Source organism: Polyodon spathula, chromosome 5 (assembly GCF_017654505.1).
Source record: "Polyodon spathula isolate WHYD16114869_AA chromosome 5, ASM1765450v1, whole genome shotgun sequence".
In the NCBI taxonomy this organism is placed as follows: Eukaryota; Metazoa; Chordata; class Actinopteri; order Acipenseriformes; family Polyodontidae; genus Polyodon; species Polyodon spathula.
The window spans coordinates 75,028,647-75,053,647 of NC_054538.1; the positions used below are offsets into that span (position 1 = coordinate 75,028,647).

Genomic DNA, 25,001 nt, shown 5'->3' on the forward strand with positions numbered 1-25,001 from the left:
AAAATATTTTTTAAAAACCATCTATATAGCAGAGACCACTTCTCGTTTTGCTCCAGATTCTTTTTCCTTATTTAACTGTGTATGTTAGTGATTACTTTGCAATAATTGCTATTTTGTTTAAGCACATAAGAGAGATTTTAACCTCAAAAAGGGATGTTCCTTTTTAAATAAAATTAAGTAGAAAGTAGAAAACAAAAAAAATAAAAGAAACATCTGAATTGAAAATTCATTATTGTGGCTTAGAAGACTCCCACAAAAGCAAGCTTCAACATCATAAACGTAACATGTGAACAACATATATTTAACTTTTCATTCTTAGGCCAAAAAGGCCAGGGTTTAGATTACTTTTCAGAATAGTAGGATTAAAAGTGCAGCATCAGTATCTGTCAGGAAACTGTTCAGATTTTTCAATAAATTAACACTGCAAATAGCCTTAAATACACATGTTGTTATACAGTATATTTAATTCAATCAAAATGTAAAACAAGCACTATGTTTATGCTTCCGATATAAAAGCATTTTTAATTTATTTACACTATTACAGTATATATACACACACACAATCTTTCAAGCGTATTAGCTGTGCAGTCCGTTTGGGGAAAACAAAAGTTGCTCCCTTGAAACTTGTGTTCGCCTCTTTAGCATGATAGGTGCTGAAGGCATTAAATCCAACAGAAATAGTAATAAAAATAATAATTAAAAAAAACTTCAGTGGAGGGTTGATTCCCTGGCACGCTCTGTGTGAATCTGATGTGGGGGACTGGTTTAAATGGGTACTGATAGCATTCCATTTTCATCTGCAGTATCTAAAACTTTACAGATAACTGGGGAATCCACCTAGAGGTTAAAGAGAGAATCTGAATTATTGGTTTATCTGTGAATGTCACTGGTTCTAGTCCTGGAATATATAACAATAAACATCAATAATGACATAATACACATTACCAAACATTAAAACAAAAAAAAAGACAACAAAAGAATTCTAATCCATAGCACAGCAAGGCATTTTGTGTATTGTATTTACATTTTTAAGAAAGCATATGATTCTCTTATAATGTCTGCTAACTTGTTAAGTAAAATTAATGCTAATGGTAACAACAATAAGACTGTCAGGGTACTCACCCCAAGGATGTATTGACAGGCTTGTGGTTCAAGCATGTAAATAGTGACAGCATGGGGGGATTCAGACTCTCTGCATCTGAAACACAACACACACTGGAAATACTATGATGTTATCAGGAGGACTCACATCTAACACATCTGTGTCTGATTTTAATTAATCTCATGGTTTATCAGGCACTGGCTATCAGGTACAGTCATTATTTGAGGTACAGCCCTGTCCTGTGCTGTGCTAGTGAGTTAATCTTGCTGGTCACTATATATACAGTACACTAACCTAACGCATCTGCTTATTCAAAGTTGGGAGACCAATGGTGCAGTGCAAACATTACAATACAGACACAACCACACACATAACTACTTGCTCACTTAAGTTTTACGATCACTTCTCTGGGTTTCCCTGTTAAATCACAAACATCTCCATGGCCATAGAAATGCGAGACGACCCTGCAATTAAAACACAGGTTAGTAAAAATGTGCACAAAAGCAAACAATTCTGCTAAAAATAACAACTGAAATGTGGTGTTTTTTTTGCTTGTGTGATGAATTTTTTTTTAAATAGATGGGATATGTAATTTAGCACAAACCTACTTTACTTTCTGCATGTCATCATCTTTTAGCTGGTAGGATCGAGCTACGTTTTTCTTTGCCCATCCTAAATGGTCTTCCTGATTCCAGGTGCCCACAACCAAAATGGTCTTTCCAGTCTCCTTGTCCTGAAATGGTCATTTCTTTCATGTAAATAATATTGTTGTGTAGATTACTTTTAAAAGTATCTGTTCAATACATTGCTGATTTTAGCATTAAAAAGATTTGATATAAGAATTTAATAATAAATATTACAACATATTATGTATATTGCATATTGTTAAACGGAATGATTTAATAAAAGCCAATTAAAGTGCTTGTTATCAGCTGAAATGTTTTGATATTAAAACATAACTACTACATATAATTAAACAAAACTAGTACTGACCTCATGGTACTGGTGCACATGCTTTCCATAACAGAATTCATACTTCCACCATCCGACACCCTGAAATGGGAAAGATATCGTTTCATGAAAGCATGTTAAAACAGTTACCACTCTGGAAAAAACTATGCAAATCAATTTTCACCCTTTAACTATTTTAAAAAAATGATACATTTCAGGGAAAACCATAAAATAAAAAAAACAAATGTTAAAAGGTAAAACACTGTCAAGATAGGTTTCCAACAACCTAGCATGTATTCTAGGGACTGGGACCTTACCCCGTGGAGACAGTAGGAGCCGCTGAGAAACTCCTTAACGAGCTGCTCGTCAGTCAGTTTGGAGATGTGTGTGGTTCCGACAGTCACCTGCTGCTGGCCTCCAACACTGATGGGCTTGTGGGTGGAACTGAATCGTTCTTCTCTTACTGAGGAGGTCTCTTCCTGTATTTGGTTTAAATGTGGAACATTGCTTTAGCAAAACAGACTCCAGTGGGCAAACTCTCCAATTCTCCACTCCACAGTACATAAGCAATTTGCCCACAGTGGAAAATCAGGCCAAGAGTGTTTAAATCACACATCTTTTTTTGTAATTTATTCAACAAATAAATAGTACTTCTAGGTGTTTAACTTTACATGTGGCTATGTTTCACTTGTGGAAAATATGAATACTGAATGCATTACCTTTTTGTCTCTGCTGACAGGGTTTAGGTTACCTCTGTCTCTGCTGATAGGGTTTAGGTTAGTGCACGTGGTATAGCTGTGTTACCTCTTTGTCTCTGCTGACAGGGTTTAGGTTAGTGCACGTGGTATAGCTGTGTTACCTCTTTGTCTCTGCTGACAGGGTTTAGGTTAGTGCACGTGGTATAGCTGTGTTACCTCTGTCTCTGCTGATAGGGTTTAGGTTAGTGCACGTGGTATAGCTGTGTTACCTCTGTCTCTGCTGATAGGGTTTGACAGGGTTTAGGTTAGTGCACGTGGTATAGCTGTGTTACCTCTTTGTCTCTGCTGACAGGGTTTAGGTTAGTGCACGTGGTATAGCTGTGTTACCTCTTTGTCTCTGCTGAGGGTTTAGGTTAGTGCACGCGGTATAGGGTTTAGGTTAGTGCACGTGGTATAGCTGTGTTACCTCTTTGTCTCTGCTGATAGGGTTTAGGTTAGTGCACGTGGTATAGCTGTGTTACCTCTTTGTCTCTGCTGATAGGGTTTAGGTTAGTGCACGTGGTATAGCTGTGTTACCTCTTTGTCTCTGCTGATAGGGTTTAGGTTAGTGCACGTGGTATAGCTGTGTTACCTCTGTCTCTGCTGATAGGGTTTAGGTTAGTGCACGTGGTATAGCTGTGTTACCTCTTTGTCTCTGCTGACAGGGTTTAGGTTAGTGCACGTGGTATAGCTGTGTTACCTCTTTGTCTCTGCTGACAGGGTTTAGGTTAGTGCACGTGGTATAGCTGTGTTACCTCTTTGTCTCTGCTGACAGGGTTTAGGTTAGTGCACGTGGTATAGCTGTGTTACCTCTTTGTCTCTGCTGACAGGGTTTAGGTTAGTGCACGTGGTATAGCTGTGTTACCTCTTTGTCTCTGCTGATAGGGTTTAGGTTAGTGCACGTGGTATAGCTGTGTTACCTCTTTGTCTCTGCTGACAGGGTTTAGGTTAGTGCACGTGGTATAGCTGTGTTACCTCTTTGTCTCTGCTGATGGGGTTTAGGTTAGTGCACGTGGTATAGCTGTGTTACCTCTTTGTCTCTGCTGATAGGGTTTAGGTTAGTGCACGTGGTATAGCTGTGTTACCTCTTTGTCTCTGCTGACAGGGTTTAGGTTAGTGCACGTGGTATAGCTGTGTTACCTCTTTGTCTCTGCTGACAGGGTTTAGGTTAGTGCACGTGGTATAGCTGTGTTACCTCTTTGTCTCTGCTGATAGGGTTTAGGTTAGTGCACGTGGTATAGCTGTGTTACCTCTTTGTCTCTGCTGACAGGGTTTAGGTTAGTGCACGTGGTATAGCTGTGTTACCTCTTTGTCTCTGCTGATAGGGTTTAGGTTAGTGCACGTGGTATAGCTGTGTTACCTCTTTGTCTCTGCTGACAGGGTTTAGGTTAGTGCACGTGGTATAGCTGTGTTACCTCTTTGTCTCTGCTGACAGGGTTTAGGTTAGTGCACGTGGTATAGCTGTGTTACCTCTTTGTCTCTGCTGATAGGGTTTAGGTTAGTGCACGTGGTATAGCTGCGTTACCTCTTTGTCTCTGCTGATAGGGTTTAGGTTAGTGCACGTGGTATAGCTGTGTTACCTCTTTGTCTCTGCTGACAGGGTTTAGGTTAGTGCACGTGGTATAGCTGTGTTACCTCTTTGTCTCTGCTGACAGGGTTTAGGTTAGTGCACGTGGTATAGCTGTGTTACCTCTTTGTCTCTGCTGACAGGGTTTAGGTTAGTGCACGTGGTATAGCTGTGTTACCTCTTTGTCTCTGCTGATAGGGTTTAGGTTAGTGCACGTGGTATAGCTGTGTTACCTCTTTGTCTCTGCTGATAGGGTTTAGGTTAGTGCACGTGGTATACCTCTTTGTCTCTGCTGTGTTACCTCTTTGTCTCTGCTGATAGGGTTTAGGTTAGTGCACGTGGTATATCTGTGTTACCTCTTTGTCTCTGCTGATAGGGTTTAGGTTAGTGCACGTGGTGCATTACCTGCTTTGTCTCTGCTGACAGGGTTTAGGTTAGTGCACGTGGTATAGCTGTGTTACCTCTTTGTCTCTGCTGATAGGGTTTAGGTTAGTGCACGTGGTATAGCTGTGTTACCTCTTTGTCTCTGCTGATAGGGTTTAGGTTAGTGCACGTGGTATAGCTGTGTTACCTCTTTGTCTCTGCTGATAGGGTTTAGGTTAGTGCACGTGGTATAGCTGTGTTACCTCTTTGTCTCTGCTGATAGGGTTTAGGTTAGTGCACGTGGTATAGCTGTGTTACCTCTTTGTCTCTGCTGACAGGGTTTAGGTTAGTGCACGTGGTATAGCTGTGTTACCTCTTTGTCTCTGCTGACAGGGTTTAGGTTAGTGCACGTGGTATAGCTGTGTTACCTCTTTGTCTCTGCTGATAGGGTTTAGGTTAGTGCACGTGGTATAGCTGTGTTACCTCTTTGTCTCTGCTGATGGGGTTTAGGTTAGTGCACGTGGTATAGCTGTGTTACCTCTTTGTCTCTGCTGATAGGGTTTAGGTTAGTGCACGTGGTATAGCTGTGTTACCTCTTTGTCTCTGCTGATAGGGTTTAGGTTAGTGCACGTGGTATAGCTGTGTTACCTCTTTGTCTCTGCTGACAGGGTTTAGGTTAGTGCACGTGGTATAGCTGTGTTACCTCTTTGTCTCTGCTGACAGGGTTTAGGTTAGTGCACGTGGTATAGCTGTGTTACCTCTGTCTCTGCTGATAGGGTTTAGGTTAGTGCACGTGGTATAGCTGTGTTACCTCTTTGTCTCTGCTGATAGGGTTTAGGTTAGTGCACGTGGTATAGCTGTGTTACCTCTTTGTCTCTGCTGATAGGGTTTAGGTTAGTGCACGTGGTATAGCTGTGTTACCTCTTTGTCTCTGCTGACAGGGTTTAGGTTAGTGCACGTGGTATAGCTGTGTTACCTCTTTGTCTCTGCTGATAGGGTTTAGGTTAGTGCACGTGGTATAGCTGTGTTACCTCTTTGTCTCTGCTGATAGGGTTTAGGTTAGTGCACGTGGTATAGCTGCATTACCTCTTTGTCTCTGCTGATAGGGTTTAGGTTAGTGCACGTGGTATAGCTGTGTTACCTCTTTGTCTCTGCTGATAGGGTTTAGGTTAGTGCACGTGGTATAGCTGCATTACCTCTTTGTCCCTGCTGATGAAGGCTGGTTTCATCAGATCCTGCTGCTCTCTGTCTAGCTGGGTCAGGCTCTGTGGCCTCAGTGGGGATCCCTGGAGTGACTGGCAGAAGATGTCATTCACAGGAGAGGATTTAAATCTGAAGAAAACCAAATAAAACAACTGACCATCGGTCTGACAGGAATGTTCTAGGCGTTTTTAGTTGTCCTCTCACATTATGTAGAGCATTAAAGGGCACGAATAACTTGCAAGCAAGCTGCAAAGGAGCTACTCTAAGGCAATCCACAATGGCTCCACATTATTTACAGTTTGGAATCACCTTCTCCCAGAACTTGGAGCATAACAAAAGGGAATGACATAACATGTTCTATCACCATGCAATTCACATTTTGTGTAAGAAACACATACTGTTTACTTATTGGCTGCCCAGCCTCGTGCAGCATTTCCATCGCAATAAAACATAATGGATCAAACTAGCACATATTTGTAAATGCAAAACTGATGTAGATTTATAAAAGGTTACCTGTATTTAGGATGGCTGCATAACAGTGGGGTGAGCACCACAACTTCATATTCACAGGTGGTGATTTCAGCTACGGAGAGGATCTCATGTTTAGCGTCAGGGTGGCAGACGTACATTACTGTGCTTGATCGGGGGTGATGTTGTTTTAGCGTGCAGGGTGTACCATTCCCCATCTCCAAGGGGTAATATGGGGTCATCTGGCCTTCAACATTTTTGGTAGGAATCTGTTTATATTAAAAAAAAAAAACACACACACACACACACACACATCAATAACAAGTAGTTATAAAATGTTGTTGCTATCCATATAATTAACTACTGCTTCAATTAAGTGCAAGCCAAACTGTAAGCAACACATGTTTTACTGTATCCATATGGTGGTGAGATACTAGTACAGCACATTTTAAAGGGTCTGTCTTTACAGTCAAGCGTAGTTCTTTTAATAGGGTCTGCTAGGTATTCACTTAATACTAACAGAACTTGACTAAGAGCTTATTGGACTGAAATACTAGTTTGAAAAGCAACCAAACCTCTGAGAAAAACCTCAAATGATTTTTTTTTACCTACCAATGCAGTAAAGCATTACATCTTTTTCACTTGCCTCTTTCTGTTCTGTTTCTTCCATTTTCTCTGATTCCACTACTACAAAAAATACACGCAAAAGTTAAGACATGTATTCCAGTTGTTATTCCCCCGCCTATGAAACGTAATCCAAACTGATACCACCAAGCCAGCACAACTGAACCTTGCATGATTTCGTATTGTATCCAATTATATGGTATCCCTAATGTCTCCCATTAATCAATGCAAGATGCCCATCAAACTCCTCTGCTACAGAAAGACTGGTTTTGCTGCTCTGTTTGTTTCTAGTATGATGGAAACAAGATATTTTAAAAGGCTATATTGGCTTACCTGCTGTGGCTGGTTCACTCTTTTTAATCATACTTCCAAGGTAATATTCTTGAATATTTATTTTCTGCAGGGACATAACACACATGAATCAAACACCTTCCAGACTCTCTCCGTTTACATATTGTTATGTATTTCAGCAAACGACAGTCCCATAGTTAAATGCTTCTATGGTAACCCCATTTATATTTACCTGCCCGGTCTCCTTCTCTTCATGATACTGGCGAACATGCTTCCCATGGCACACTTCATATGTCCAGTAAGATTCAATCTGAAAATAATGTGAAATTAATAATGATTGGATATATGAACTTTTAAAAATTTTTTTTATTAAAAACCATCCGATTTCTATTCAGAATTGTTTTGTAAATGTTCATAATTACAGTATATTAGACAGTGACATAAATATCTCACACACACATTATTAGGCTTCCAAGCCAAAGGCTGGGAAGCCTATTGTTATTGTTAAAGGTCCCCCCCTTCGGCATTTTTCGATAAAACCTTTCGAAATCATCTTCTTGGGAACTGGTGAAGTGATTAATCGGAAACTTGGCAAATATCTCAGCATCCAAACCTGCATCAAGTTTGCGAAGCAGAAGTCGCTATAATAAATTTTAATGTCAAAATGGCTGCCACAAATCTTACTGAAACACGCCCCTAACAAACTGGTGCTGTTTGAAAAAACGTTTGTCCAACAAACTCCAAACTTGGTAGTTATCATCCCAATAACAATGGGGTACAAATATGTGAAAATGCTGATGTTGTACAAAACAAGATGGCCACCAGTTATACGTTGACATTTGAAATTTAAACCTGTGTCAGTTGACAAATGATTTACTGGACTAACACCAAACCCCACAAGCATCTTCCCTGAAACTGTATCAATACAACCGACTTTTAAAAAACTGTGTTGACCGGAAACGAAAATGGCCGTTTGACGCATTTTTTAGAAACCTTTAGAAATCATCTTCTTGGAAACAGGTGAAGTGATTGATCTGAAACTTGGCATATATAAATCAGCATCCAAACCCGCATCGAGTTTGCGAAGCAGAAGTTTCTGCAATAAATTTTAATGTCGAAATGGCTGCCACAAACTTTAACGAAATGCGGCGTTAACAGCAAACTGCTGCTATTTGAAGATCATTTGACCAACAACTCCAAACTTGGCAGTTATTGTCCCAGTAACAAAGGAATACAAATATGTCAAAATGGTTATGTTTTATAAAACAACATGGCTGCCAGATGTACGTTTACATCCGAAATTTAAAACTGTCTCAGTTGACAAACGATTTACTTGACTAACTCGAAACTTAACAAGCATCATCCTTGACACTAGAGCAATACAACTGGTGTTAAACCGAAATGACCGTGTGATGCATTTCTTCTTGAAACCTCAGCAAATGTTCTTATTTGGCCCCGCTGAAGTGTTTGATCTGACACTTGGCAGATACTGTCAGAATCCAAACCTGCTTGCAAAGCAGAAGCAGCTGTGATACAATTCAATAGTAAAATGTCTGCCGCAAATTTCACCGAAATGCGCCCTTAACAGCAGACTGCTTTTATTTGAAAACAGTCTGACCAACAGACTTCAAACTTGGTAGGCATCGTTCCAGTGACAGCGCAATACAAATATGTTAAAATGGTATGTTTCGTGAAACAATATGGCTGCCACTCCTACATTTTCTTCATATATTTAAAACTGCTTCAGTTTAAAAACGGTTCACTTGATTAACTCCAAACTTGAAAACCATCGGGCCTGTGTCAATACAATTTACATTTTCCAAAATAGCATTTGTGCGTTAAACAAGATGGCTGCCTGATGCATTTTTGGAAAAAAAACTTTCAAAATCTTCTTGTGCGGATTTGTTGAAGTTCCTGATTTTAAACTTGGCATATTGAGACCTAAACACTCTTAGACGGGTACTGATACAGGGGCTTGGGAGCCATAAAACTGCCTGGCAGTTCTAGTTATAATTATTATTTTAAGATCTATTTGGTCTAGTCTAGTTTCACCAAAGCCTTCAACATCAATGCTGGGCATATCTGGTTCACCCACGCCATTAATTTCGGTGATTCTAGTTTCGTCCAAAGCTTCAACATCAGTGCTGTTGAAGTTTCGCCCTTATATATATATATATATATACATACACACACACATACACATATATACACAAACACACATATATACATATATACAGTATACAGTATATTTATATATATATATATATATATATATATATATATATATATATATATATATATATATATATATATATATAATGTTTAACAAGAAAATAGACAAGTTGTTAATGTATAGCAATATTTATAAAGATTTACGAATGCATGATACATTATCAAATGAGCAATCACTTACTCTGTACGAGCAGCTGCTTTGTTTAAATAGTGGCTCTAGGAGATCTGCAGGGTTTGGGCCGCTGTAATTCTTATCATCATCCTAATAGGGGAAAGAAAGGATAATGAATCACTCCTGCTTTCACTAAATAAAGGCTTAAACAGAAAATATTTTAAAAGGTTACGTATTGGTAACCATCTATCTTTTTCATTTGAAATTGAAAATGTGTGCTACTCTTCACAATATTGCAAACACTAGCAAAAACATTCAAAGAATATACCTTTGAAATAAGAAAGCACAAGTCATTATGTGAGAAGTCCATGTTATGGTTATCAGCACAGTGCACCTACCAATATGCAGTCTTTAACTCAAACAGTTTCAGATATATAGTGTGTACATGAAATAAAAAATAATGCTTATGCCCAAGTATAACATTATGATAAATGAAGATTCAAAGAAACAAAATATTTGTCTGGACCTGACACTCACCTCGTCTCCACTTGCCAGTGAAGGAAGCATGCACTTATACTTTTCTTTATTGGTCGTTGTCATGATGACATATTCTTCCTCTCTGTATAGGACACCAGTTTTTGGCTAGAAATCAACAGAACATATACAGCATGTTAAACTAGAGCTTTAAGGGTCAATATTGACCTATTGCTGGGGTACACCACTCTCCATAAATAGCAACACATCAGCTAATCATGAAAGACAGACAATGACTCGCCAATGACAATGGTCATGATCACAATTATCAAACAATACTGTAGTTATATTGCTGAACTGGAAATGCATGGCATTATGTCATTGTGAAATTAATACAAGTGAATTATTATAGATTCACATTAAATGTCTCATTTTTTAACATGTGGTGAATGTGAAATATGTCATTTCTAAACTGGCACTTGTGCCCTTTCACCTGAAGACTACTGTACACCGTTTAAGATTTCTGATACAATTCTAGTTCACATTTCCAGGTCTGCTTATCAGCTTCAAACAGCCTGTGATGTTTTAAAAAGCAGAACTCAAAACAACCTCTAACCCATGCTGGTTCCTATCTGGCTTTCCTAGTAAAAAACAACCTGTAGAAAGCCAGCAACTCACCATACCGCATGATTTATATTCAAATTTAAACATGGAGAAATCACTGGAGCATCATGCAAACACAGCACTTATAGCAGGCACACATTATAATACGGTCATGTGTTGAAATGTCTCATGCAATGCATTTTTATAAAATAAAATGCTCAATGCTAATGACACAGATTCGCAGCAGGGTGGTAATACTAGTACATAGAATTCAAACACCAGCATGTCAAACGTTTGAAATATACAAGATAAAACCTATTTCAGTACAAGGGTATTGATTAAGAACAGCGAATGCATAAATCTGGTCTCACTCATACTAACCTATTTCTTTAACGACGGGTACATTTTTATTTTTTTTATTTTACACACATTTTTATACAAATGTGCTCGCTGGTTTTTAAATTTTAACGTGGTTATGTACCCTGCAACAATAACAGAACGCCTTCCTTTTTTAAAAGGTGCTGATGGATAATATACGTGTATTATTTTCACTTTACACAATTCAGATAATAATACGGTAAGTTAATATGTAGGTTTGGCATATTTAAAAGCACTTACCATTGTGAATTCAGATCCAGGCCAGGTAACTCTGAAGGGGATGTCATCTGTGAAAGGCGACGCTGCACCCTGGGCAGCCGATGCGATCACCCAACATACTTCCAAGATACCCCATAACAATGCCCACACTCTGCCCTCTGCAAACTTACACATTTTGAACGAACGACGCTGTGTTGCTATTTAAAACAGCTATTATAGATCTACATCAGGGTGATGTTATTAAAGAATAGACCCCAGGTCAGAAAGAGTGTAATACTGCTATGATTTGGGACAGCAGCCCCTGAGCCTGTCGACGGTTCATTTGACAACACTAAATCCGGAAGAACCGTAATTACTGCCACGTCTACTTCCGGTATTAACAAACATCAGCTTAGGCAGCGTTTACAAAGTTACCACTAAATGTTCCTGTCAGGAAAACTGAGGAAAAGGCAGCAACTCCGGTCACTTTTTTTTTTTTTTTTTAAGTAACAAGAACGCTTATTCACTGCCAAACATGAACTACTTTAGATGGGTAATGACTGCAGTATAGGATACTGACCTTGAGGTTAGGGTTAGGGTATGGTGAGAGGATTACAATAATGTGATAGCCAATCAGAGTGCAGTGTCCTAACAGCAGGATTTCGTGTTACCTTTGTAAGGTCAGCACATTTTAGCGCTCCGGGGTTAAAACTTCGTGACTGACAGCTGACAGCACTGATATTATTCAGATCCTCAAAATTAACATAAAGTACAAAAATAGAAAAGAAAAAAAAAGAATGTAGGCAGTTGATACTAGTCGTTTAATCGGTGACAACACACTTTTAAATGTTTAAGTCACCATTGATGAAACCATGTGATGTGAAACGAATCATTCACAGTCTTTGAAACAGCACATGATTATTTATTAAAACATGGCAATGGCACGTGTTGGTTTATGACTGATTTGTCACCACGGGGAATCGTTTAAAAAAGACATCCAAGTGGAAAAGTGTAGTGATTTCACGAGCAAAAGATGGGTTTACCGGCTAGTGGCATGATCCAAATGACAAAACAAACTTTTCAATTTAGAAAAACAAAACAAACAAACAAACAAAAACCCAACAAAATTCACACAGAGAAAAAAAAAAGCCATCATGAATGTATCTTTATTGAACTGTTGTACAGATGTCACGTAGCTTGTTAATACAGCCAAACGCTTCAATTATGATTGATTCATTATTTATGATCTAACATTTTGATATTTTCAGGTCTATTTAGATTAAGATACAGTAATATATGCAGGCTAATATTTCATTAGGATATCATCACCCAGTATAACGTATAGGGCTAAAGTAGAATAATGCAGAATAGTGTTTTATTAGACAGAGGTGATAAGGATCTGTCATGCTAAAAATGTTGCTTTAAAACATGGCTACAGTTAAAAAGGTCCACATACATCTTTCAGTCCAAACCGGTAAGTTCCGTCAAACGGTAGCGTGGATGCTTCACAATCACTATTGCCAGCCGCTGTTAAAGTAACCCATTCGCTGCAGAGTACCATTAGCTGGCAGTGTCATGGCGAATTCCACCCCCTATGGTAAAACATATCACTGCAGACTTTTCTAGTTTTATGGAAAAGCTGGGTGTGAAATATAGGAAGCAATGAAGTGAAAGGTCTGCTAACCAACGCTAAATCAATTCTGTTAACTTATTAGCTCAATTAACATTATTACTGCATGCACCCCTTTTATTTTTCTGAGACTATTTTGTTTCTTCACATGGTTATATTATCAATGTTTCTGGGCAATATGCATTTATAGGGTTAACATGGCATGCTATAAGTAAAATGCTATTAATCTATTATGAGTTTCAAGCATAGTTGGAAAGGTCCCGCTAGGAGCTAGTTTGGTTAACTCACCATAGCCTGCAGCTGTACGGCTCTTGAAAATGTTAATAATTTGCAGTCCAGACATGCAAGCAGAAAGGAGGAATCAGCTAGAACAGTAGCCCTGTAATGCCCATTTCTGTATCACATCTGATACAGTGAATCTCATTAAATCATCTACTTTGGTTGGGAATCATTATAGAAAATGCATGGTTTTACTAACAAATTACGTTTTAAGCAGCAAATTAATTCTATTGAAACATACAATGAGATGGCCAATGGAAAAAATATAATTAAAAATGATTCCTGAGATGAAGATTGTGGTTTTCTAATGTTAATAAAACTGATTTTTACTAATACAGATGTATTTGTTTTTAATAAATGCTACTCTTAACAGAGCACATACGTTTAAGGTAACAGTTTGAGTTACATGGATGTATAGTTATACTTACAGTAGTCTACCTAACAATACTTCATTACTGAATTATTTGGGTTTCTTGTACAGCAGTGGTGTTAATGTCTAAAGACAAACCAGAAATATGAACACTTATTTTATAGCACTGCACTTCACTATAGACAACTGGACAGCAATGGTCAGCTCTCACCCAGCTGAATGGACAGGCTTTTGTGCTGTACTGTAACATGTTTTAGGAATTCCCTGAAATTGGAACTTGGTACCTACATTACCAATAGTCATATCCTATCATATGACACCTGAATCTGAATGTACAGTGCAGCTCCTGTAGCCCTCTATTCGCATTCATCCCAGAACATGTATTTGATCCATTCCATATGAATAAATATCACAATACAATTACTTTTTTTGATATAACGTCATTAAAAGCAAACTGTACATTACTTTATAGCAATCCTCAATTAAGCCCCAGCAAGACTTATTAAATGGTCCAGAATTTCTGAATTCTGTAGGAATACTCTACTAATCATTTGTACTATACTCTGCAGAACACGTATAAAATGAATGGGACTGCAGCAACTTTTCTCATAGACAACTCACAGTCCTGTTTTGTCCCTGACTAATTTTTCCAAAGAAAAAAGATGCTCATCTACATCTTCTGGCACCAGACTCCGAATGGAGTTTGCCAGTTCAAACAGGTACTCTGTGTTTCTACCACTTGGTCCGACTGCATAACAGATCTGTTCAGCAATCACTTCTAAAGGGGCTGGGCCAAGATAGTTGGGATTATCACATGTCCCAATATACAGAAGAGTGCCGAAAGGTTTTTCTGAAGGATCCTTTTGGTAGAACATCACAGTCTCCGTCCTATAGCCTCCCTTCTCTCGGAAATCCAGATACTCCTTGACTTCTTTCTCCTTTCCGACGGGCAGTTTGTAAGCAACACCCCATACACACCCCTGTGGAGTTAAACATACATTCATCTATTAGCAATTATTTAAATGTACATTTGGGAGTCAAATGTTCTAACTTTTGATCTATGGTTAACTTGATAAACCGACTGAACCAGTTGCATAAAAAAAAAATGTCCGAGAAATAAAACCTTGACACCAATCATTAAGAGATTAAATGTAACTTTGCCTCCCACATGCAAACATTACACCAGTTCAAATTCAGTTCTTGCAGAAGATGGGAGGGAAACTGGGTGGCATTTTCTTCTTTCCTTTATGGTGCAATAGATTACTGTTGAGATAACTGATTGGCAAAAACATACATGTGTTACTTCCTCAAACAAATACTGCATGGCTTACAATTATATAAAATGTGTGGATTGAAATGATTACATTGTGTATTGTACACAGTCGGTTAAAAACAGTTGCACCTGACCCTATCTGACCCTCTCTAACTCCAAGAGCTCTGAATTCAGACAGGTTTGTAAATTGTTTATTGTCCAAACTTCCCATACAACTCTGCAATTCGACAGTGTTATTTTACTGAGAGTTTTTGTTAAAAAACAAAAACAAAACAAAAAAAACATCAAGAGAAGGACAAGAAAGGGCAGTGTAAGCATTAGCTGCACACTGAATAGTTATCAGCATAGACCTAAATTAATGATTAGTCATGGCGTTTAAACCCTAATATCAATGCTTCCCAAAGCTTTTTTAAAACACTAACAAGCTATTTTTGTGTATGCTTTACATGTGGTAGCATGCTTGGTGTCCTCTCGCACCTATCATTTTTATAGGAATGCCAACATTTCAGTTTGATTATTCTGGCTATTGTTTGTACATCTTCAGTTGATCACAATGTCCAACCCCCTGTTTTAAAGATATGTTTCTTTTGGAACATTTCAGTTCTGGGGAGTTTGTGGCGCCAGTATTGTCAGAGATAACAAACTCATAGAGAAATTGATAAATTGCAGGAGCGTAGCTCAAACAGGTCCTGAGATATCCCAGGTAACAGTTTACTGGGAACTCAAAATTATGTTTGGTTAAACATTTCTAACTTATTTGTCTTAGTTTTCAAACAGTGACTTATATCTGAAATATTTTATGTTTGACCCAACCACATTTTCAATTTCATGTCAGGATTTTGTTCAAGGCTCCACCGATGCCTGCTCTTACAGTTTATTGGACTCATTACCTTGGGATCTTCAGCCAGTGTCACCACTCTGCCAGGCTAAAGAAAGAAAAAAACAATGACTTTAATACAGAACCTAAAACTAAAACTTTACTGTATATGTAATATTATCTCATGTGCCAAATCAGTTGTTCTATTTTGATAGTAAAGGTTCACTAACATTGCCCTATCATACTGACAGCTCTTTAGCCAGTATCAAACTGATTTCAGCCTGCTTCAACATTTCCTTGTATTGTACAAATGAGGGCTACATTTACACCCACTGGTGGCAAAATGCATAAATGTCTCCCGTGTGCCCAGTGTTCACCTACAGTGTACATATGTTACACCATTTCCCATCTATGACACCTGGTATACTGCCAGCCATGTTTAAAAAATGAACATTTGTAAAAGTTTGCACAATCTGACTGGCACAGTAAATCTAATTTACAATTTTTTAAAATGATACAGGTTGTCTGACCAGACTATCTGGTTAAGAAAAAAAAGGAATGGACATTCTTTGAGCCTTACCCTCCATAATAAACATAGTAACACCTTTAAAACTGAAGACCTTTGAAAGTCTAAATACAAACATGGCGGGAAACAGCAGACAGTAACTGACATCTAAACGTGTAATTGATACTTTGCACTAAAATATAATGGTGTATGTCCACAGCAGGACCAATTCATTTACAGAACTGTGAACACTGCATCCATCAACCTCATAAAACAAGGCTAAGGGAAGTTCGTTTGTCATGGTGGGCAGAAGGCAGCTGCTTCAGTATATGTCACAAATGACTGATGTTTCACAGGGTCTGTTTAATGATGGTTAGCCATCTCACCAGAACTATGCATTGTCAGTGCACTGTTGTGACAGTGTTACAGCAGGGGTTTCAAATGTTTTGTCCAGCCCCTGTTCAAGTCTGTATGTTTTTACCTTTTTGATTCCTTTGTGAATGGGCGACAAGTTTATTCAGCTGTGTCAACGGAAGCAGGCATGCCATTTTATTGGTCACTATTAGTCAGCAATGTATTTCATAGGAGCATAGGGGTGTACAGGGTTACTTCACATAATGATGACGAAAATATATTGAAATGATATAGCTGGGATAACCTTCCCACAACCTTGTTTTAACAGTAACGTGGCATATTTCCAAAGACTATTATATTTGTACACCAACAAATCAACTTTCAATAAAACGTGCCATCCCGTATAAGATTTCTCAGCACAATCAATGGGCATGCTGTACTCACACAATGAAAAGGTTGTATAATTAAACCCGTTATTCTTTTGCAAAGGTCTTCTTAATTCTCACCTTTTCTGGCACACCGCGGTGGTCTGTACTTCCTTGCCAAAATCTCCGACTGAAACCGGTAATGTAACCAACCCGTTTTTCCTCGAATGGGAAATCGACTTTCCAAATAAGAGATCCGTAGCCGAAAACCCACATTTCTTTAAATAGCCAGGACTCTGCTTTTAATCGAAACTACACAGGCTGCTGCTCAGTGCTGTGTGTCAGTTTTAACTACAGGGACGTCTCATTTCAACACAGCATACCGGTTAAGCTTGTCCCTTCATTTGCATAGTGCTACATATAATATTTGTAACGTAGCTAACTAACTCACAAGCCCATCGTCTCCTCGTATATTGAGTAACCTTATTTGTAGTCCTTGAAACCCGTCTTCATCTGTAGAAAATATAGAAAACAAAGATGTTAAGCCAAAAGCATTTTAAATTGCTGTTTTGTATTTGTTACATATGTCAATTAAAGTTTAAATACGTGTTAAATTTCCTTTATTAATAGTACACATACGAAATTAAAACTACAGCACCCAGAATGCAAATTCATAATGTCTCAACCAATCGGAAAATAACAGAAGACCACGTTGGGAAATCAACCAATCATGTTAAGATAGTCTGTCGCGCGCCGAGGAAGGACGTAGTAACGCACTGTAGTTTGCTAGTTTGTGTGCAAGTGATGCAAAAGTGGGACGTAATTGTGGAGCTGTCGGTTTTATGTATAGTTTTAAATAGAAGTCCTTAACATAAGTTACAATAATTATTGTGTTTTGTGACGATAAGCGTATAATTAAAGCTTATATCATTGGTATTTAAGATCGAATCATTTTGTTTAGTTTTGAGGAATTCAGCGATTAGCGAATGCAAAACCGAGGAGAAGACACAATCGTGGTCTGGTTCGAGTGCTTAAGAGAGTGTGATAGCACTGACACTAGAGACGTTAGAAATTTAAATTGCTGTGTGATACAGTTTGTAGTTGAATTCCAAAATAGCATTAAAAAATAATGGATTTCACTGAGGCATACTCTGACACGTGCTCTGCTGTTGGCGTTGCTGCACGAGAGGGCGACGTAAAACTATTAAGAAAGCTTATTAAAAAAGGCCGCAGCATAAATGTTTCTGATAACAGGGGATGGATTCCGATACACGAAGCTGCATTTCACGATTCATATAAATGTCTAAGTGTATTGATTGAAACAGGTAAGCACAGTATTTGTTAAAATGTTTGCCCAGGTGTATCACCTGGTAGTTTGATGAGGAGGGAATGTTGTCATTAACACCACAAATTTAATGTTATTCGCGGTTTATACCTGAGGTTTTTATTAATGTGTGTGTCATTTTATAAAGTACAAGTTCTGGCAAATTCTCAGCGGTTCAGTTCTGACAGCATTTGTGTCAAATGAGTTTTTGGCTACAGACCAGGGCTGGTACAGTACTTGTATTCCATTACATGGGTCGGTATTCTTTTATATTGAAAAATATGTAAATGCTTGGAATGGCCTGGCCCAAGCTTGGCTGCTAAATTAACAAAAAAGTAGTCTTCTTTAAGACAGTTGTTTTTTTTTTTTTTTTAAACTTGGTACCACACACACAAAAGCTTTCACATTTTCATTTATGATTCTGTGCAATGCCCTTTCTGCTATAAAGGACAAAAGAAAACACCCACAGTTGTGCCAGTGAACATGTTCATGTTCATGATTGTCACAAATGAAAACACCCTTTCCCTCATGGCTGGTTTCACTGGAAATTTAAAATCTGACCACAGAAATATGCTTACCCTGTATGTTGTGAGTGTACATGTACCTTGCTGAGATGGGTAAGATCATCATATTTGAGTAACGTTTTAAGAACTTATTTCATGCAAGTGTCATACCTATTTCAGGTGTTATTCAAACAGTATTGTTATGACAACCTACTGGGTTAGATCCTCAGATCCTCTCTGACATAACAGCAGTTCCACTAATGTATTATTGCTGCAGGAGACCCACAAATGGCAGCAGCTCTTTAGTATTTCACTATGATGTCAACAGAAAACAGTAGTACTAGATGTATACTATGTTTTGGGGTTTGCTATACAAAAGTATAAAAGTTAGTAAAGATAAGAGTACCTCAGAAATCCGCTTTGTATAACTTTTTTATTTTTTTTTATTTTTTAATTTTTTTTTTGTGTTAAGCTGAATCCAGCTCAGTCTTGAGCTCACAAACATTTGAAGGTAGAACAGCTTTGCACCTCGCCGCTTCACATGGCAGTCTTAGAAGCACTGAGATTCTCCTAAAGGCCGGAGCAAACATCAACGAAGTCACCAACGAAAAGGAAACACCTCTGTTTTTAGGTAAAGACAGTATTAACCATACAGTAGATTTGTGATATTTTTTATTTAATCCTTCAGAGATTTCAAAAAAAAAAAAAAAAGCTGCATACTTCAGCTGTAGGTTATGTTTTGTTACACCCTATTTTATAACAGATATTCAATATGTGAAGGAAAATTCATTTCAGAAATAGACTTTTTTTATATTTGTCCTATTACATTACAGTACTTCTGACATTTGTTAAATCATAGATTGCTTAAGAAATGCATTTAGGAAAAATGCACAATACATTTTCTTTGGGTTATTAACAAGAGACTGCACTGCAGATGCTTTTTTTTTTCTTTTTCCTTCTTTATGGGGGAGCCAGAGAGTAAGAGGCACTGAAATATTTTGCAGTGAAACACTTGGCATCAGTACGAAGTAGCCACCAAGTCAACACGCAAACAGTTAACTCTGCAATAAGTCTTGCTTGTTGTTTTTGTTTTTTTTTGTTTCTACAGCATTTTTCTATATATGTGTAGCAAGAGTTCAACTAAAGACCACACACATTTCTAGTTTATGTCTGCATCTGAAAAACTGATTCATGTTATCTATTAATCATATTTTGTAAAAACAAATTAATGTATATAAATAATAATAATGCTAACTTCTGGTATTTAAAGAAAACAAAACAATGCCACGAACAAACAAAACAAACAAACAAACAAAACTACATGTTAAATGTTTAACAATTGTGTTAATAGCAATGATTAGTAATGCTTTGCTGTAAGGCCTAACAAGTATTTTAATGTGCTGTTTATCTTTTTTCTATGTCAAGCCATAGAAGGTGGATACATAGATGTGGTGAAGCTGCTGGTGATGCAGGGTGCCAGTCTAAATGGATCACATTCCTGGTGTGGCTGGAATTCTTTACACCAAGCTGCTTTTCAGGTACACAAATTGTATTATTTTTTTTTTTTTTTTTTTTTTTTACATGTGTTAGTAAATCAGATGCTAATACCTGTATCAATGAACAAAGCTAAACTACAGCACTCATTTTGTGACACTGTTAGGACCTGTACCTAATATTGGGATGGGCCACAGTTTGCTGTGATCACAGCGTGACTTAGGTTAATGCCACACAAGGCTTTTAAGGTGTCTCAAGGGATGTTCATGTCTTCAGTGATTTGATATTGCACGCAATTGGTGCAGAGAGGTAGGCTGCGAATCCTGACGATGAATGTGCCATTCAAGTTCATCCCAAAACAGTTGGCTTGAGATCTGAGGATGGTGGTGGCCATGGAAGAAATCTCTGTCATGCTCCTCAAACCATTCTAACACAGTGAGAACAAGTCCATTGCTGTCTTGAAAATAGCCTCTGCCATCAGGCTAGACGTGCAGCATTGCTGGGTGGATTTCATAGTTAGGCCTTCCAGAGCAAACAGGTGTATCAGGAGAATCTGCCCCCAGCTAAGGCGATGCTAAATCCAGTCAGGTATACTGATCCAAATAAAGCGGACAGGCAGTATATGTTCATGTAGAAAGTACTTTACTTCAGAAGGACTAGCAACAAGGTGTGCAGAAGTCATTGGAAAGTGTGATTATGGCACTGTTAGCCTGAAATGTAACCATTTTCTTTTCTTTTTATGTTAGTATTCACTAAGTAATTAGTTTGCAGTAGGTGTCTTGTCTTAAATTGAGCTTTGGACTTATCTGGGATTACGCCTATTGTCTTCTAGCAATGATGGGGCAGATCATGTGTGTTTGAAGGAATGGGCTGCTAGTTGTTTCTCTCACTGGGATATTACGTATTCAAGTATGGTTATGGTACAGGGTTAGAAACTAAGAATGTTGTGCTACTAGTCCAAAGCACTAGTACCTTTTGAAACTTGCTAGTCCTGATGTAAACTTACCAGTCCTTATGTGAAGTGTCTGAGTTGGAATCAACAACAACGGTTGGGTTCCCTAAAAATAGGCTTAGATTTTATTTTTCTAAAAGAAAAACACTGTTATAAATTTATATTTACATTTTTTTTTTTTTTTTTAACAAAGCACCTTCATAAATGCTCATACAGATCGATCAGTCACCTGTTTGCACCTCGTTACTGATCGACTACTGTACTGTGTGCTGAGAAACTCGCACTGACAGCACCAGACGGGATGACAGGAAAAAATTATCTCATTTGTGTCACCTTGCCGACCATAAAGCTCTGCCTGGAATTGACAACAATGATACAAATAATGTTTATTTTATTGTACATTACATGTGTTGCTATTTGCAAAAATGCTGGCTGGCTACTATCTACAATGGTTAATGTGCTCATGTACACATGCAGTCTACACTAAAGTCCCAATTTAAAAACAGTATGTTTTACTAAAGCCCCCGGGGTTTTTTCTTTTTTTTTTTTAATTAGCAGTGGGAGAAAACTCAGTTGGCAAGTGCAGTAGAATCTAATAAGAGTATAACAAATACAAAAGAAATGAGGGAAATGGAGATATTTTCAAGAAAGCTGGGAGACTTTTGTATAAATTGATTTTATATTTTTAAACACTGCAATAATAGCTCTGCTTGTGAAGCATCCACAGTATAATTTGACAGAACAGGTGATTTATTTGCACTATGCAGGACCTTATTTTCCTCCATTGGTGCTCTAGCCCCAGAGCGCTCACGGAATCACCGCCTATGCCCCTATTATCAGTGATTTAAAGCCTGGTTTTCAAACAAACCGATTACCACTCAGCAGTACTGTATTGGTATAAGAAAAGTGTGTTTTTAAAAAAGTAATTTCAGCTTCCAGTCACTTAAAATATGCTGACGATAATGTAACATATGCTACAGACAGCAAGTCCCAAGTTTTAAACATGTTACTGCTTATAGATAAGAACTCAACTTTTATTTTGAATGTATTGTGCTATTATGTTTTAAACAACATGCTACAATAATGCTCATTATTGTAATTGCTTATTGGTTTTAAAATGTTTAGTAAAACGTGACCTATTGTTTGACCTTGTTCGTACAACCGACCCCCTTTGCTAATGACGTCTTCACTCAGGGTCGTAACCCACTTTAAATCACATTTTTATAAAAAGAATTTACACTTACTGAAACTCGTTGCATCTTTTAAAGTAAGTTCAAACGAAAAACTTCTCATCCCGCACAGAGGGAGAACACAAATGTAAAATGTTATTAAATGGGCTTGGCATTGCAGGGGAGATGAAGGGAGGTTTCAGTTCCGAGTGACTCTTTTCTAAGCATTATTTGTGAATGCTAATTCAGCACTGCTACAACTTATAGAAAATTAACTTCCCTGCGTTTTTTTAGCACAAGACTGAGCGTGAGAGTATATGTGTTTCAAGTAGTCGCCCAGAGTACTATTGAGACAGACATCAACTAGTCCTCATTAGATTTAATTCGCCCCGAGCGAGCGTGAGTTTCTAACCCTGTTATGGTACCTTACCTCCCCTTTGCCCCCTCCCACCTTTGGTGCACACTTCTAGCTGAGTAGCTTCTTGAATCTGCCTCTTTCTTACTTGGAGACTTGGTTGTAACCGACTTCAGAGCAGTTCACATTGACAGCAAACAGCACATTTTACTCTATGAATGTTTGTTTTATTTTGAACATATTTCGTGGCATATGGCCTGCATGGGTCTTGCTGTTGGCCCTAATATGAATGCATGACTTATTTTGATGGGATAACTGTATATTAGCCACTACTGACTGCAAGAGGGACCAAATTGTGTTTCAAGGTATTTGTGTATATGTACTCAAGGAGAAGACGTCCTGTTCAAGACCATCATCTTCAGCGGGGTTCTCAAACAGGGTTGCAAAGGAGATTACATTTTTTATTTTATTTTTTAATTTTTTTTTTATTTATTATTACCTTTATGCACATTGACTTACAAAAACAGCACGCCATCCCTATATTTCAATTAATGAATATGGTCTACATTATTCTCCTTCCTTCATATCTGTGGCTCCCGCCTGTTTACGTAACCAGAAGTTACTTAGTTAGATATGCCACTGTTTTTGTAAGGCATCAATGAAGTACTTGAGTGTGCACAAAAACTTTAAATTCTGGATAATATATCATTTTGTAAGCATTTTCCTGGGTGAGATTCACAAGGCGATATCATGACCTGGGGGTAATGAGGGTGCTATATTTAACTAAGTTAGTAATGAGTCTAGCAAAATTTGGCATTTTGAGTAAACAGTGTGAGCTCTTTGAGCTTTTTATTTATTTATTTATTTATATTTTTGGACCCACTTAACACCCCATCTATTCTGAATCTGAGCTGGGGACTCATAAAATAGCACTCTGATGTGTTGATTTAACACAGGGGTGGCCAACCTTTCACAGACCAAGAGCCAACAAAATAAAATGTACAGTGACAAAGAGCCACAAACTTTAAAAAGTGCTTAATTTAGCATTTCACTGATATGTTTTACTACATTTACTTTCATACACACTATTAAATGAAGCTGACCATTATTTTTTCCAGTACATGTGTAATATTGATATCCAAACAAATACATTTTCACTATATATAAAAGCATAGTTTTATTTGTGTTTCTTATTTGGGTGAGTAGCTAATTATCTTTATTTTCTTCTACCACATACAGGCAGGATCTGTACTGAGTGTGACTTAAGGCATTCTTTACTACGCACATTCTGAATGCAGCTGTAGTTCAATATCACTATTTAGATCTGAGATGGATATGTTCTACCGTGTGATGTGAGAGCTGAAAGTCTGAAATTGGCTTTTGCAGTTGATTGTTGTTTGGACATGGGATAGCAGTAACACCCCTAAGGCAAGTTTTCACAAATTCACCTTTGGAGTATGTTTTTTTATTTTTTTGCACGGGCAATGTTCCAGGCCACTTGTTAGGAGTAGGCTAGAGTCGCGGTCTCAGATTGTTTGGCAAATTTGGTCAACATTTGCGTCTGTTTATCAATTAGCTTTTTATCGACAGCAGTCATTTTGACTAGTACATTTTAATCAGCTCCGACATGAAAATGAAATACAAACTTTCAAATAAAACTCAAAAGATGTATTCATGAACATAATATCTAACATTTGCATAGCAGAAACACCATATTTAAATGGAAATTAGCACACAACGCATGACTGTTGTGGCAGTTCTAGCATTAACTTTTAAGATCAGAATCTTTTGGAAATTCTTTGTCAATGTGGGGATGGTTGTAGTGAAATAACGCTGCAAATTTGAAGATTTGAACTGCGACATGAAGGCGAGTGCCCGGTTGCATAACACCTTAAGTGAAATTCCTCCCTTAGTTTTCCCAAATGTTATACATAAGTAATATTTGTATCTAAGTATTTCCCTTTAGTTAACCGTTGCACAAACGACTTTAGGGGATAACTAAGTGAAAATATGTAAATGTCCTATTGAGACCCCTTAAATCGGCATTTTTGGAAATTTGAAGAGTACAGAGCCATACTGAGCAGAAGAATTTACAGGAGAAAATCCTTTGGATATAATGGATGACTAGCAATTAATAACAAACTGTTGAGTTGACCGAAATACTGTCTTTTAAAGACAGGTAGCACTTCGTTTTTTTTCGCAACTGGTGGCTTTTTATTACTATAAAAATGTATACTTAAAAAAAAAAAAAACCTACACACATTTGGCCAGTTACTTAACATCTTAAGTGAGATTAATGGTTAATTCT

General features: G+C 37.7%; 3 protein-coding genes across 3 annotated transcripts in view; 1 reads left to right on the forward strand and 2 right to left on the reverse strand.

The window, feature by feature from the left end:
• Window positions 1-446: 446 nt before the first annotated feature.
• Window positions 447-11,662, reverse strand: erlec1 (endoplasmic reticulum lectin 1). The gene is made up of 14 exons (XM_041251335.1): window positions 11,346-11,662; window positions 10,188-10,292; window positions 9,720-9,800; window positions 7,539-7,616; window positions 7,349-7,412; window positions 7,038-7,078; window positions 6,437-6,660; window positions 5,917-6,052; window positions 2,371-2,532; window positions 2,096-2,155; window positions 1,711-1,835; window positions 1,489-1,566; window positions 1,123-1,198; window positions 447-837 (listed from the first exon to the last, which is right to left on the reverse strand). Exons 1-14 carry the CDS (start codon window positions 11,496-11,498, stop codon window positions 766-768), a joined length of 1,455 nt encoding a protein of 484 aa, XP_041107269.1. The 5' UTR covers window positions 11,499-11,662; the 3' UTR covers window positions 447-765.
• Window positions 11,663-12,447: 785 nt separating this feature from the next.
• LOC121316315 (glutathione-specific gamma-glutamylcyclotransferase 2-like) lies at window positions 12,448-17,537 on the reverse strand. Its single transcript, XM_041251336.1, has 3 exons — window positions 17,038-17,537; window positions 15,746-15,781; window positions 12,448-14,562 (listed from the first exon to the last, which is right to left on the reverse strand). The coding sequence occupies exons 1-3, from the start codon at window positions 17,170-17,172 to the stop codon at window positions 14,200-14,202; spliced, it is 534 nt and encodes a 177-aa protein (XP_041107270.1). The 5' UTR covers window positions 17,173-17,537; the 3' UTR covers window positions 12,448-14,199.
• A 163-nt stretch (window positions 17,538-17,700) lies between these two features.
• Window positions 17,701-25,001, forward strand: part of asb3 (ankyrin repeat and SOCS box containing 3) — a 58,514-nt gene continuing 51,213 nt past the window's right edge. Inside the window, exons 1-3 of the mRNA XM_041251338.1 lie at window positions 17,701-18,221; window positions 19,196-19,354; window positions 20,149-20,261. Of these exons, the coding sequence (XP_041107272.1) occupies window positions 18,026-18,221; window positions 19,196-19,354; window positions 20,149-20,261 (468 nt within the window). The 5' untranslated portion in view covers window positions 17,701-18,025. The remainder of the gene's footprint in view (window positions 18,222-19,195; window positions 19,355-20,148; window positions 20,262-25,001) is intronic.